The sequence below is a fragment of the Gavialis gangeticus genome, unplaced genomic scaffold, assembly GCF_001723915.1.
Source record: "Gavialis gangeticus isolate Ggan-Ray unplaced genomic scaffold, GavGan_comp1, whole genome shotgun sequence".
NCBI classification, from domain to species: Eukaryota; Metazoa; Chordata; order Crocodylia; family Gavialidae; genus Gavialis; species Gavialis gangeticus.
The window spans coordinates 135963339-135976351 of NW_017729022.1; the positions used below are offsets into that span (position 1 = coordinate 135963339).

The 13013-nt window shown below is 40.3% G+C and overlaps 1 protein-coding gene across 4 annotated transcripts in view; it reads left to right on the top strand.

Moving 5' to 3' along the window:
• PLCB4 (phospholipase C beta 4) overlaps positions 1-13013 on the top strand; it is a 448565-nt gene that overhangs the window by 358448 nt on the left and 77104 nt on the right. For all 4 annotated transcript variants that reach the window (XM_019516221.1, XM_019516223.1, XM_019516224.1 and 1 more), the window contains 7 exons: positions 1849-1949; positions 3185-3220; positions 7133-7274; positions 7943-8027; positions 8266-8390; positions 10065-10116; positions 11960-12062. In XM_019516221.1, the coding sequence (XP_019371766.1) occupies positions 1849-1949; positions 3185-3220; positions 7133-7274; positions 7943-8027; positions 8266-8390; positions 10065-10116; positions 11960-12062 (644 nt within the window). The remainder of the gene's footprint in view (positions 1-1848; positions 1950-3184; positions 3221-7132; positions 7275-7942; positions 8028-8265; positions 8391-10064; positions 10117-11959; positions 12063-13013) is intronic.

Consider the following 13013-nt stretch of genomic DNA (forward strand, 5'->3'; position numbering starts at 1 on the left):
AGGGGTGGGTGGCTCCCGCCCTGTGGGCTGCTGGTCTGGGAGCTGCTTATCTAGCAGCTCATCCAGTGGCTCTCACCACTGCTTGCTGCTGGTCCGGAGTGGGGAGGGGGGTGTTTGCCCCAGATCTGCGTGGAGCAGGTGGAGGAGGGGGCTGGCCTGGCTTCCCCATGTCTCCCAGAGGAGCCATGGCTTCACCCCGCCCCACTGGGGCAAGTGGCAACAGCAGGGCATGAGGGGCAGTGTTTCCCTGGATCAGGGTGGGGCGGGGGCTATGGTGGGGCTGTAAACCACCCTAAATTCCTCATAGCCCCCACCACCCACCTGGAGTGCAGCCCAGTGCAGCTCTGGCTCTGCGAACCCCACACAGATCCAGGAGAAAACCCCTCCTCCCCCATGCCCTGCTGCTACTCGCCCAGTGAGAAGGCCAGGGCAGCTCTGGCTGCTGCAAACCGCTTGTCCATAGGCAACCCAGTGGCTTCACCCCACCCCGGCTGGGTGAGCGTCAAAAGGGCATAGCCCCCACTGCTAGCACCTTCTGTCGCTGGCCCAGAGTGTGGCCCGGGGCAGCTTTGGCCTTGCCCGCCCCACACAGATCCAGGAGCACATGCCCTCCCAGACCGGTGGCATGCAGTGGCAAGAGCTGCAGCCCCTCCTACCCACCTGTCCCAGCCACAGCCCCAATCCCTCCCTCGCTGTGGGAGCATTGATCTGCCCCCCCTATGTCCCACCACAACAGACTTAGCAGCTGGAGGCAGCTGTGTCCAGCATCGTAAAGTCAAAACCCCATTGGAACTTCGAAACTGTGTTGTAATTTACAAAGGTCATAAGTGCCGTTTGTTGTAACTTGAACAGTCGTAAATCAAGGTCTGCCTGTACCTCACTTACTGAGTAGGGCTGGGAGCATATGATATCGGTTCTCAAGGTTCTGTGCTGGCTTCCCCATGGTCTCTAAATTAAGATTAAAGTGTTGGATTATGATCTATAAAGTACTGAGTGGCCCAGAACCAGCCTACCTACAGGTCTCTTCTCCCTCCATGTGGCATACTGCCACCATTACAATCAGCAGATGCACACCTGACAGATTCCCCCTCACAATAAAAGGAAGGGTATGGCTGGCAAGGGAAGAGCTAGAATTTTCTTCTCTGCTTGATCGGAAGTACGCTTCCTTGGTAATGAAGGAGCACAAGAGAGAATCTGTAGCTGGCTGGCAGAATTCCTGTTAAGATTATTAATTTTAATGCTGCTGGGATTTTGTTGCATTATTAATTATGTGTTAGAGTGCCTAGAGATTTAGTTATGCGGCATCTTAATTATTATTTATATCTAAATAAATAATTTGTACCAAAAAAAAAAAAAAGATTCTGTGTCAGAGCACATGACCATACTGCTTTCTTTGAAGACACTAGTTCTATATATAAAAGAAGCTTCTAAAAATAAATAAAAGTGGTTCTTGTTTTACAGGGAATTGTACAGAAGGAAAGAGACTGTACAGACATATAAGAAGTCATGTGGTGGTACCAGAAGATTTTGAATTTATATTTTAAGAGTCATTCTTTATTTCCTTGTTTTTTATACAATTTTTTTTTTTTGTATTTTTCCTGTCAAATTCATATCTTTAAGAAATATATGGAGCAAATCTTTTTATATCTATGCATGCAGTACAGGAATTTGAGGTATTCAGTGAAAGCTGCCAGTACTTGCTGGAAATCTTTCTGTTTTCCTGTTTTTACTTTTGCTTTCAGAAGTGAGCTTATTCAATAGGTCTGATGATTTTCTAATTGTTTCCACAAAAACTATGTACCATTTGTTTTTCTTATTTATTCCTTTCTTCCTCCCATTCCTGTGTAGTTGACCAAGAAGAAGAAGCTCATCCAGAGTTCAAATTTGGAAGTGAACTTTCTGCAGATGATTTGAGTCAAAAAGAAGTTGTTGCCAACAGCGTCAAAAAGGTAGGATTGTCTCCTATATGCATTTTTTCAGGAAGGTTTTCCACACAGTGTGTTGGAAAAGAGCTTTCATTGAGGGGGTAGTATCATAATCCAGTTAAGTTTTAGATGGAAGTTTGATATAAATCACTTAAGCATTTTCTAACCCAGTTGCTGACATTTAAATTTATGACAATTTAAATTTTTACAGGTTAATGCCTACTGTATTTATTCAAATAACATTTCCATTGGACTAAATGGGGTCCATACCTTGGAAAGTACCATGCACAAACTTCAGGATCTGACTGGAAATAGTTAAAAATAATTTCATGTATTTGTAGGAGGTCCTGGCTTTGACACTGAATTCTTCATCACTGAAACATTCTGGCCTCTTCTCTCCTGCTTGGCTTGTTTTGGAGCTTGCTCCAGAGATAAATACCAATAGGGAAATTCTCCTTGTTATTCAGACTGCCTTTGGCAGTGTATCTTTCCAGAGCAGTATCAGAGGAGCCTGCTCACTTTCTCTTTGATTCAGCATCCTTGCTGCTGCGGGTCCTAACAGTTTCCCACTCAACTGCAGTTTTAACATTGCTGCTAAGTCTGTTTTACTTACTGAACCAGGAGGCCCTCAGATGTGCTAGTGGTGGTCCTCAACATAGTCAGTCATCCTCTGTATGTGCCCTAAGGTCACTACTTGGATCTTTCACTGAACAATGACTTGATAATGAATCCTGATTCTTTAAGTATATAAATGGAGTGCTGTGTCACCATTTTTCTGTCTAAGGCACTTTCTTAGTGGTGACAGGTTATAACTGGAGGTGGCACAAAAGGACACTCAAGGAATGGTACTCCAGTGGCAAGTAAATTTTTCCATCTCATGAGACAGGCAGAAGGATTTTTCCAAAGGCAGGCACTTGCAAGGTAGTCTCAGTGCTTTTGTCTTCACAGTCTGGACAACTTGAGTATATTACTCCCTCTCTTTCTCCATGTAACCCTCCAGCCCTCAGCTCTGACAAATGATTACCCAGTGGCTTTCTTCATTCTATCAGTATAGTTACATACACCTTTCCATATCTTTTGTATGTGAATTGGAAAGATACTGCAAACCTTTGGGAGTCAAAGCGAGGTGAATCAGGTCGTAAAATGAAAAGGGATATAATTTCAAGATTTTTTAAAAGATGTTGAGATTTTGTTTTCTTTTATGCCTGCGAGCATGTCTTTCTGCAGTTTCTTTGGGTAATATATTTATTTTTTCTTAGGTTGTTGAAGATTTGGAGCAAGAAAACAATAAAAAGGTAATTCATACAGGATGTTATTTATTTTCTATTTTATTTCTTTTATTTTTAAGCACACCCATCATCAACATCCCCTTCTTAATGATATGCCTGTTTTAGTCTCTAGTTTTCTGTGTTTACAGAGTATTTTTGACTGTCACAGTGATTCCTTCTCCTTTGTACTACTGATGGCTAGAAGCACCATCTTCTTCCCTTCTCCTTTTCCACAGAGTTTAGGGAAAATTAGTGGTGGCAGTACTGGGGATGGATGGAGCAGTGTGTTCTTGCTTGGAAGCTTTTTGTCTCAGTACAAATGACTCATGCTAAGTCTTGTGTGTGTGGGACAGGGAGATGCCTTGATAGGGATTGAAAGATGCCACCCTAGTTGCATTTTCCTCTTCCCTCATCCCTTTTCCAATTTATTTTTATTTTTGCTCCTTTTAATTTCCATTGGCATATCTGCATTTCATAGTTTCATAATTTGTAGGGTCTGAAGGGACCTGAGCAAATCATCCTCCAAAATCCCCTTTGCTGATTTCCTTCCCTGTTTTTTTTTCTACGGTTCTTCTCTTCCACCATCTAAATCAATTTCCGACCCCTACCTTCCTGCAATGTGCTCTGCTTTTGAAGGGAGCCAAGCATGATGTTTTAAAGTATCCAAACAGCACCCCTTTCCTGAGAGGGGTGCTCCCTGAAATGTTAATTTTCACCCTCTTCAGACATCTGTTGCTGTTGTTGTTGTTATTACCCAGTCCTTCTGCTCAAGGCAGTAATTGTCATCCCATTCCCAAATCCCAGTCTTTACATCCTAGATCCACTACTGTGATATTGGATAGAAAGTTAGAATATTGGTTTCAAATTAGGTGTAAGTGGATGCTTACATATTAAGTTATTGATTGATAGATTGACTTGGAAAAATGGCCGCTGGTAGAACAGTTGCACTGTTAGTATGTCATGTAGTTATAGTTCTGGGGCCTTATTTCCTTGCAGCAGGATGCAGACCATTCCTGTTGGCTTTTATCCCACTGCAATACATATCATGTATACGTTTCAGGACAAAAATTATAAAAAAAGTGATTAGTGCCTAATTTTTAAATGGTGAGTTTAGAAAATCAGGCCTCTTGAAGGCATCTCAAATTTATCATCCAAAAATTGGAACACCAAAAGTAACCAGTTACTCCTGAAAAGATGTGGACAGCATTTGTTTTAATCCAGAGCTGGCCAAGCCCACCTGCAGAACGCAACATAGGCAGCCTGGCTTCCTCCTTTGCAGAGCAGGTAATGCACACAGGCCAGCACCCTCCCCTAGCCTGTGTCCAGCACAGGCAGCCTGGCCACCTCCAGCCTCCTCCTCCAGAGGAGTGGCGGGGCGCTGAATACCCTGCCTGCAAGAACACAAGAACAGTGGGCTGAGTGGCGGCCAGGTGGGAGCTTGCAGGCTACGTGAAGCCAACAGACAACCAGTTGGACAGTGCTGTTTTAATCTGTAGTTCCGTTAAAAACAACAACAAAACTAATGTGATAACAAAAGATGGGTGTCCAGTATCATTACAGAATGTTAGTGCTTTATTTAACAGGAGCACATTCCTGCAAACTGTCATAGAGAAGTAGGACAGGAAGGGACCTCCAGACATTATATTGTCCAACCCCTTGCTTGAGGCTGGATCATCCCAAGCGAAACCATTCCATACACATGCTTGTCTGACCTATTCCTAAAACTACACAATCAACCCCGTTACACAGCTGCGAGACATATTGCCCCAGAAAAACCACTAAGAGCACCCTAACCTGCCACAGGTAAAGCAGAGAATGTGGGCTGTCAGGGTCCTGCCACTGCAAAGGTTGTTAAAATGGAGAGATCCAGGGAAGAGGGCCATTTCCCCACTACAAAGGAAGGCTGCTTTGTGTCAGATGCTCTTGTTAAGTCTCACAGAGACAGCTTGCAGGAACAAGTGCTGTTATGTAACATTAAAATAAAATATTAATCTGGTTATGTGAATCATTGAAAATGTAATTTAAATGTAAAATGCCAACCAGACAGCATAACCAGTCTCACTGCAATTACTCAGCTTCCCCAGGGCTCTTTCAAACTGGCAAGAAATGCCCTTTCTTGTTAGACCCAAGTGTTTACAGGTTAGATGAATCTAAGGAGAGTAAAGCTCCCCTGCTTTCTGTTATGGGGACACTGCCTTCCTATATTGTGGTATAGTCAGATAGTTTCATTCTACTTTAAAGTCCATATCGGTATTACAAGGCAGGTCACACACGTGGGCACATAATATTAGCAAATAGATTTTATTTTTCTTCCCTCCTGCAGTCTCTGAATAAATGAGATGCAGCAGATGGAGGTGTTGTTTGTTCTGCTTTGGTGTTGTTGCAAAAGCAAAATTATTTTTGCTTGAAAAAACTTTCTCCACTACTTGTAATTGGCCATAGTTTCCTGTTAGGAAAGAAACAGTTATTTTGTGACAAGCATTTAATGCATTTTAAAAATCAATGGAAGTGTTACCATATTGGTGTATTTGCAGGTTTATCATTGCATCCATTGGAAGATTCACTGTGAGAAGCAGTAGTCTAACTAGGGGTGGGTGAATGGGACACCAGCCCCAGTCTCCAACTTAATATGGGCACAAGTATTGTGCCCCACACCCCCACAGAGTCTACAACCTGGCAGCAAAAGCAGCTCCATAGTGTTGCTGTTGCAGCAGCATCTGGGTATCTGGACCCCATGCTGCTGCTATAGGAGCAACAGCCTGGGTAGGCAGCCCACACTGCAGCTGCAGAAGCAGTAGCAGTCAGGGACTGTTTTTTAGCCCCCAGTGTAAGTAAGATTCCCATGCCTCCAGTGCTCAGCAGCTCTACCCCAACCTGTACTTCCACCTTCTCCCCTCCCCTGTCCTCCTCCACCCTCTTTCACTCTCCCATAGGGTTTACCCATGCTTGTTACAGCTCTGGTGATAGGATGCAGAGGCTTTTATCAAAGCCAGTATACAGAAGGTTAAATTTTTTGCCAGTCTGTTCTACTCCACATGGGAATACTGATAGACCTAATCAAGGCTACAGATTAAAAGAGTTTCCCACTCTGGGACTCATTTAGAACCTAATTATCTGCTGTCAAGCTCTTCCTTTATGAAGAGGCTTTTTAGTCAGGGAAAAAAAGGGACAAAGGCCAGTGGCTGGAGAATAAGTCAGGGAAGAGGACACACTACGTCAGCTTCCAAGACTTTTATGCCAAACCAATTGATGTTAAGTTTTTGGACAACAGAATCCCATGAGAGATCATTCTAATTTCAAATCTGTATCAGATTAGATACCAATAAAATGGTTTTATGGATCTTTCTATTAAGATATTGCCTCTCTGTCTGCATGAGCAAAAGGAATTTCTTTTGCTGTTCAGGCTTGGCATACCTCTCTGTAACTCTGTAAGCCTTAGGAACCTCAGCCTCTCTGCTGAGATTCTGACCCCCTGTGTCTTGATCTTATTGGTAAAGAATATTTATTGCACCAAATTGAGTCTTGAGGACAAAGTTGTATTTGAAATAAGGCTAGCCCCACAATTCACCCCGCCGTAATTTATGTTCAATTGAAAAGGTTCGGGTTTTATTTGATAAAGACATGGCATTATCCCACAGCATTGTTTTGCCCCCTTTGACATTAATTCTGCCTTCAAATGTTTTACTGTCATCTGATCTGCTGAGAGTCTCTTCTGCCGTCAGGCCTCATATAGTGCCCATTAACGTGAATGAGTGTCCCACTCATATACAGCATAATCACTGATCCTGATGTTCCACACCAAACTTCCCAATCTGTTGTTAGGTTTTATTTTAATTTCTAGAGATGCAAGTGTGTTTCTGTATAACTTGTTGAAAATTCCACCTGCTGCAAAGAAAAAAGAAAAGCAATTAATGGGTATTCTTTTTAATATGATTTCAGGGTGTGGTAACTGTTGAAGATGAACAAGCATGGATGGCATCTTACAAATATGTAGGTGCCACAACCAATATACATCCTTACTTGTCGATAATGGTCAACTACGCACAGCCTGTAAAGTTTCAAGGTTTCGATGTAGCAGAAGGTAACATACAAGGTTAAATGAAAAAAAAATATTTGTCTGCTTTCTTTTCCTTAACTTGTTTTAACATAGATTACAAATTCCCTGCTTTTAGAATGCGTCTCAAGCACCACTGGTTTAGTAAGTGTCATTTGCATGGTATTTACATAACAGATTAATTTTATATTGAAGATTAGTGTTATTCTATTTGTCATCCACATGGAGGCACTGAATCACAAGGAGCATTTTAAGTTAACATATGGAACCTCATTATAAAAAATCACTGTGTAGTGTAACCCCTTTTCATTAGACTGTCTTCTTTTTTCTCAGTTGTAAAAGTAGAATAGATGTAATTGGCACAAAAGTCAACTGTCTGTTTATTGTGATATATATTTCACTCTAAAGCATTTACCATATTGCCTTCTCTTATCTAGTGATATATGTCTTGCTGTTAAATTAATTGCAACTTTTTAAAATTATATTGGCTTGCCAGAATGAAAAAGTGACAACTTTGAACTATTAGTTAAGATTATCTCAAGTATAATTTTGTTCTATAATATGGAGTACAGAGGGGGAAACTGAGAAAGATCAACATTGTATTGTGTATAATGCTATTGTGTTTAATTAATAGTTTTGTATTTTGCAAAATTATCACTATATCTTAAAATGGATTTTACTGCTTTTCTTTCTAGAACGCAATATTCATCACAACATGTCCTCTTTTAATGAATCAGTTGGACTTGGGTATTTGAAGACTCATGCAATTGAATTTGTGAAGTATCCTTATGCTGACAGTCGTATGCTAAGGAACAGTACTGTTTTTGATTAGCCAGTGGACCTCTGCTAATGCTACTAATAAACTAGACAGATCTGGTTCTGATTTTACAGTATATTCTAGCTACACGGTAGCATAGGAAATGCATCATAAGATACAGCATAAAATATATAAAAATGAAGAAATAATGATAAGTCTCTATGTTGTTTTCATTTTGTTTTCCTTTAACGAGTTACACAGTTATAATAAACGACAAATGAGTCGGATATACCCCAAGGGAGGCCGAGTGGATTCCAGTAATTACATGCCTCAAATTTTCTGGAACGCCGGCTGCCAGATGGTCTCGCTGAACTATCAGACCCCAGGTAGGCGGTGCTGTCCAGTGAACCTAAATTCTGAAGAAAGACTTAGGCAGTAACTCTCAAACAGATGCCATAGATTTGCTCGTAGCATTTTTTGAGGAAGGAGACATATGGCTGAATAATCTGATGTGTGGAGGATCATGGAGGCATAAAAAAGGGAACAATTAAAAAAAAGCATGGAAGCATATTCAGTCCCCTTTCTTTGCAAACATAATCAACACAGTATTTTAAATGCTGAAATATATGTAGAAATTAGTCAGAGAGACATTAGTTACAGCCCCCTACAAAAGTCCTCTTTACAAAAGTCAATTTGTCTATAGTCAGGTGCCTGGCTTCCCAAGAAAATGTTACATAGGAGGAACACAAAAATACAGGAAATAGCAGTAATTGCTTATCAGCTCCATTTCTTAATCAGTAGATATTGGGGAATGAGATAAGAGAGCCTGCCTCTTCGGGTGGCGACAGGCATACAGATGGAGAGTTTAAATAGCTCTCTGCTAGGCAGAGCACAGAGCTGATTTGATGTTTTGGGCCAGAGAAAATGTAAATAATTGTTAGCCTAACTGAATCTAGAAATGTCTTCAGCTTCATGTATCAGATGTATTCCTCCATGCTTTCCTCCAGCCTACAGCACAGCTTTGGTCATTTTTCATTCTGTCTGATGGTGTCCTTAGTGCTCAAAACAATCCTAATGATCATAAAGCTCTGCATCACTTCCATCATTCATTTCTCACTGAGAAAGGCTGGAGAAAGCAGCGCTGAAATGTCTCTAAAAGTTGCTTGTAAATCATTCCCGAAGGGGGACAGAGTCAGCAGTGAGATCGTCAGCTTTCTCCCTAACACTGCCCCTGTTCTCTACATATTATTCCCATCCCCTGTGTGGCATTCTTGGCTATTTCTTTCCTGCAATCATTATTCTACTATAAAATGACAGAGGATTCTTGATGACAATAGAAGAAAATCCACTAAGTAAACTTTAAAAGGTCAATGATGCTTTGAGGCTGCCAAGTAAAGAAATGAATGGCTAGGATGCATGTATTCAAAATCCCATTGTTCTTCATAACAGGCAATTGAGTTTTGTTTTTTTATGAATATTCTGGAGGGCCTAAACAAAGGCTTAAGCTGCTTTGGGAAGCAGAATTTCTAAATCCACTGGGAAAAAGGAAACCAGACTTTGATTTAAAAACAGGAGCAAAGTGCAGAATTAGAAGGTTGAAGGAAAATGTTTGCATTCGTAAATGGTTTTTTTTGTTTTATTTTTACATGTTTACTGCATCTGTTTAGATAGGCCCAAATACCCAACTAGAATAAACTCAGAGGCTTGTGAGTGAATTTTCTGAACTGAAAATATTTCCTCTAGTTTCTGTGACACTGATCCTTAAAGTCCATTCAGGCTGACCCTTGAATCTCTTTGATGTGGCAGGATGGAGGTGGCATCCCTTGCTGACTAAAGCGTATTTTTATTAAAAATATGGCTTTGACTGCAGCTGGTTTGATAAAGACTTTAGCATTTGTGAAGTAATTGGAAGTTTTATCACGGACTTCAGAGATGTCCCCTTAGTTATACTAGTTATTCTGGACAAAAAAGTGCAGCATAGTTTCTCTTCCTAGGACATCTGTTCAAGATCTGCATTATTCAGAGAGACAAGATACTAAATTATTTTTGTCTCTTGACAGATTTAGCAATGCAATTGAATCAGGGAAAATTTGAATATAATGGATCATGCGGGTGAGTAATGTGATTTAAACTGTTGTCACTATGTATCAGAACACCATACTCTGGTTTTATTAAAACTTTGTCACTATTAATTATGTGTTACAAAAGAAAAATGGGATGCTGGGTGAAGAATAGAAATGAGCAGAATTCCAGGGGTTGATTTACATCTGTGAACTAGTAGTGTGATGAATATACTTTTCAACTAGGCTTATTTTTATTAAATGAAAGAGAAGAGACCTAGTGTGACAAATTGTAAAGATCATGCAAAATCTTCATTTTTTAATTATGAATCCTTTGTTTCAGTATGTGATTCAGGTTATAGATTCACTGTACAGTTCACAAAAAAAAGTGAGTTTAGTTGGTCATAACAGAGTAGATTTTTTTTTTATTGTGGACTTTGGAAAGTAAAAGCAAGAAGTATACACTGAGCTTATGGGCCACAATTGAAACTGAGACAGAGCTATGCACAAAAAGTAACAGTAACCACTAATTTGTCATGAGAGAGCAGATTGCCCAGAAAACACTGAGGAATCAAGTCGCCATCTCCACTCATTCTAAACATGTGTGCATTGCTCTCCTATACCTGAGGGGTTTGTTTTATTGGTAATTATTTTTTAAATGGGGATTTTTCTTAAATAGGGATGATATTTTCCTTCTGCCATTCTTGTCTATCCTGTTTGTTTCTATTGTGAGCTCTTTGAGGCATGGACTTTCTCTTTCTCTGAGAACATATGGTCCCTAGCAGTCCTCTTGGGGGCCTTCAATGAATACCACAATATAGACGATGAATAGTTAAAGATAGAAGAAAGCAGAGAGTTCTTAGGAAAAAGTAAATACAGACATGGCTATGTTTGCTGTTTTCTTAGAAGATGACCGTGCAACTCTGTCAAATTTAGTATAAGTTTATTTTTTTCCTCTTCAAAATGGAGCAGGGCTGAGAACAAAGCAACTGCCTCAGTTGATGCTTCCTTTCTTATGTTTAGGATTAAAAATAAAATATCAATATTTCTACTGATGGAAGTAAATGACTTAAGTGGCTCTGTCTGCCTACTGGGTATGAAATACTCAGTGGAATCTAGGATGGAAATGTGGCTTTTATGTAGCAAGCAGAGTATGTACAAGGCTTAATGTGCCATAAATTGGCAGGATAACTCCATTTGCACATTTTCTTCCAATTCTGGAAGAAAATTCTCTTTGTATGTAGCTCAGTGTTCCTGGACATCAGCTGCCATTTTATTTTAAAGTGGGAATCTTTATTTGTTACTCTTCAGTGCACATATTAGGTTAATTGATATGCTGAGCGAGTGCATAGTCCCCTGGGACATATTGTAAGTGGTATTATGGCTGGACCATTCACACCGCTATAATTAAGGATCTGTCAGTATTAACATTATCAACTCTTTTCCCCTCAAATGTTTATAAGATGAAGAAATTAGCTGCAGGCTGAAATTCAATACAGATCTAGTCTCTGAGGTGCATTGCTTAATTAAAAAACAATTTTGAATTAAACTTCTTTTGTTTTAACAAGCAGAGCATAAAAGATTAAAATAAAAAATATATTTGCTGTGATATGATGTGTTCTTATACTACTAAATAACTCAAAATGTCAGATTATAACTTTATTTATTTCTTGAAGTCCAGAGTTACATGCCTGATTTAAACTATCCACAGTCAGATAATTATATATTAACATGAACACTTATACTAGACAACTGTAGTTTTTCTTTTCTCTCTTTTATTAATGTTCTGCAGCATTTCATTGGTTAGTGCTTGAGCATCAGTATTATTTATAGCTGATAAAATGTCATCTTGAAAATCCATATATGATACATTTCTTCTTTTCCCTTAAAATAAGGTATCTTCTTAAACCAGATTTTATGCGACGACCTGATCGAACATTTGATCCTTTCTCTGAAACACCTGTAGATGGTGTGATTGCTGCAACTTGTTCAGTACAGGTAAAATAGAGTTACAGAAACTGAAGTCATCTTAATGCATCGAAACAGAAGCAGAAATGCAGTGTTCACAGTAAATGTTTTTGCCGGTTCCATTAATTGTTTAAATTATTGTTATTTGATTGCTGTTTATGACATCTGTGTTAATTTGAGCAGTATGAAGCATAATTAGAAATGGTTTGTTATTATCTCTTATCATTGACTTTTACATTCCATACTATTCTTTGTGCTTTATAGCAGGCATCACCAAAAAATATGTAGGGATCATTCCTGACTAGTGCATGCTTCTCTGGATGTTACAGAGCACAGTGGTGTTTTGTAATGGAAACATTTGTGTAGAATATTCTTGGTACATGTAGGAATTAGATTTTGCAGCAGTTATGGCTGCTCTACAGAAGGGGAGGAGCACAAGGCTTTGCAGAACAAGTTGTGGAAAACTGAGTTATAGAACAGGAGGAGTGGAGAGAAAGGTGCCTATGGGAATGTAAATGCTTTTAATTTATGCAGTACCCTTCTTTATGCCTAGTTTGATTGTTAGGTGGTGTAACAGGGCCATGTGGGTCTATCACCCTGGCACCTGGTGCCCCTTGGGGGTCTGTCTGCTGGCTTTCTCCAGCCTTACCTCACCTCCAGTCTTTTGTCTACCATGCCTTTGATGTTACTGTTTGGTGTATTGAAGAGGTGGTCCCTGGAGCCAGGAGTAGCTCTTCTGGTTCCTTTGCCCGCCAAGTCTGTCTTTGCTGCCAGGTCCACCTCATGCCCTGGGAGGAGATCTGTGTTTCCCTCAGGGTGCCCCCTACTTCAAGGGATCACCCCCTCAGGCCTCCAAGCACCTGTCAGGGCTTCAGCTGTCCCAGCTGTTGCCCCCTTTTTCTCTGGCTAAGCCCTCAGCCCTTGTCCACTTTCTGAGACCTCAGCTCCTAGGCATCAGCCTTAACTTGGCTGCAGTCCTTT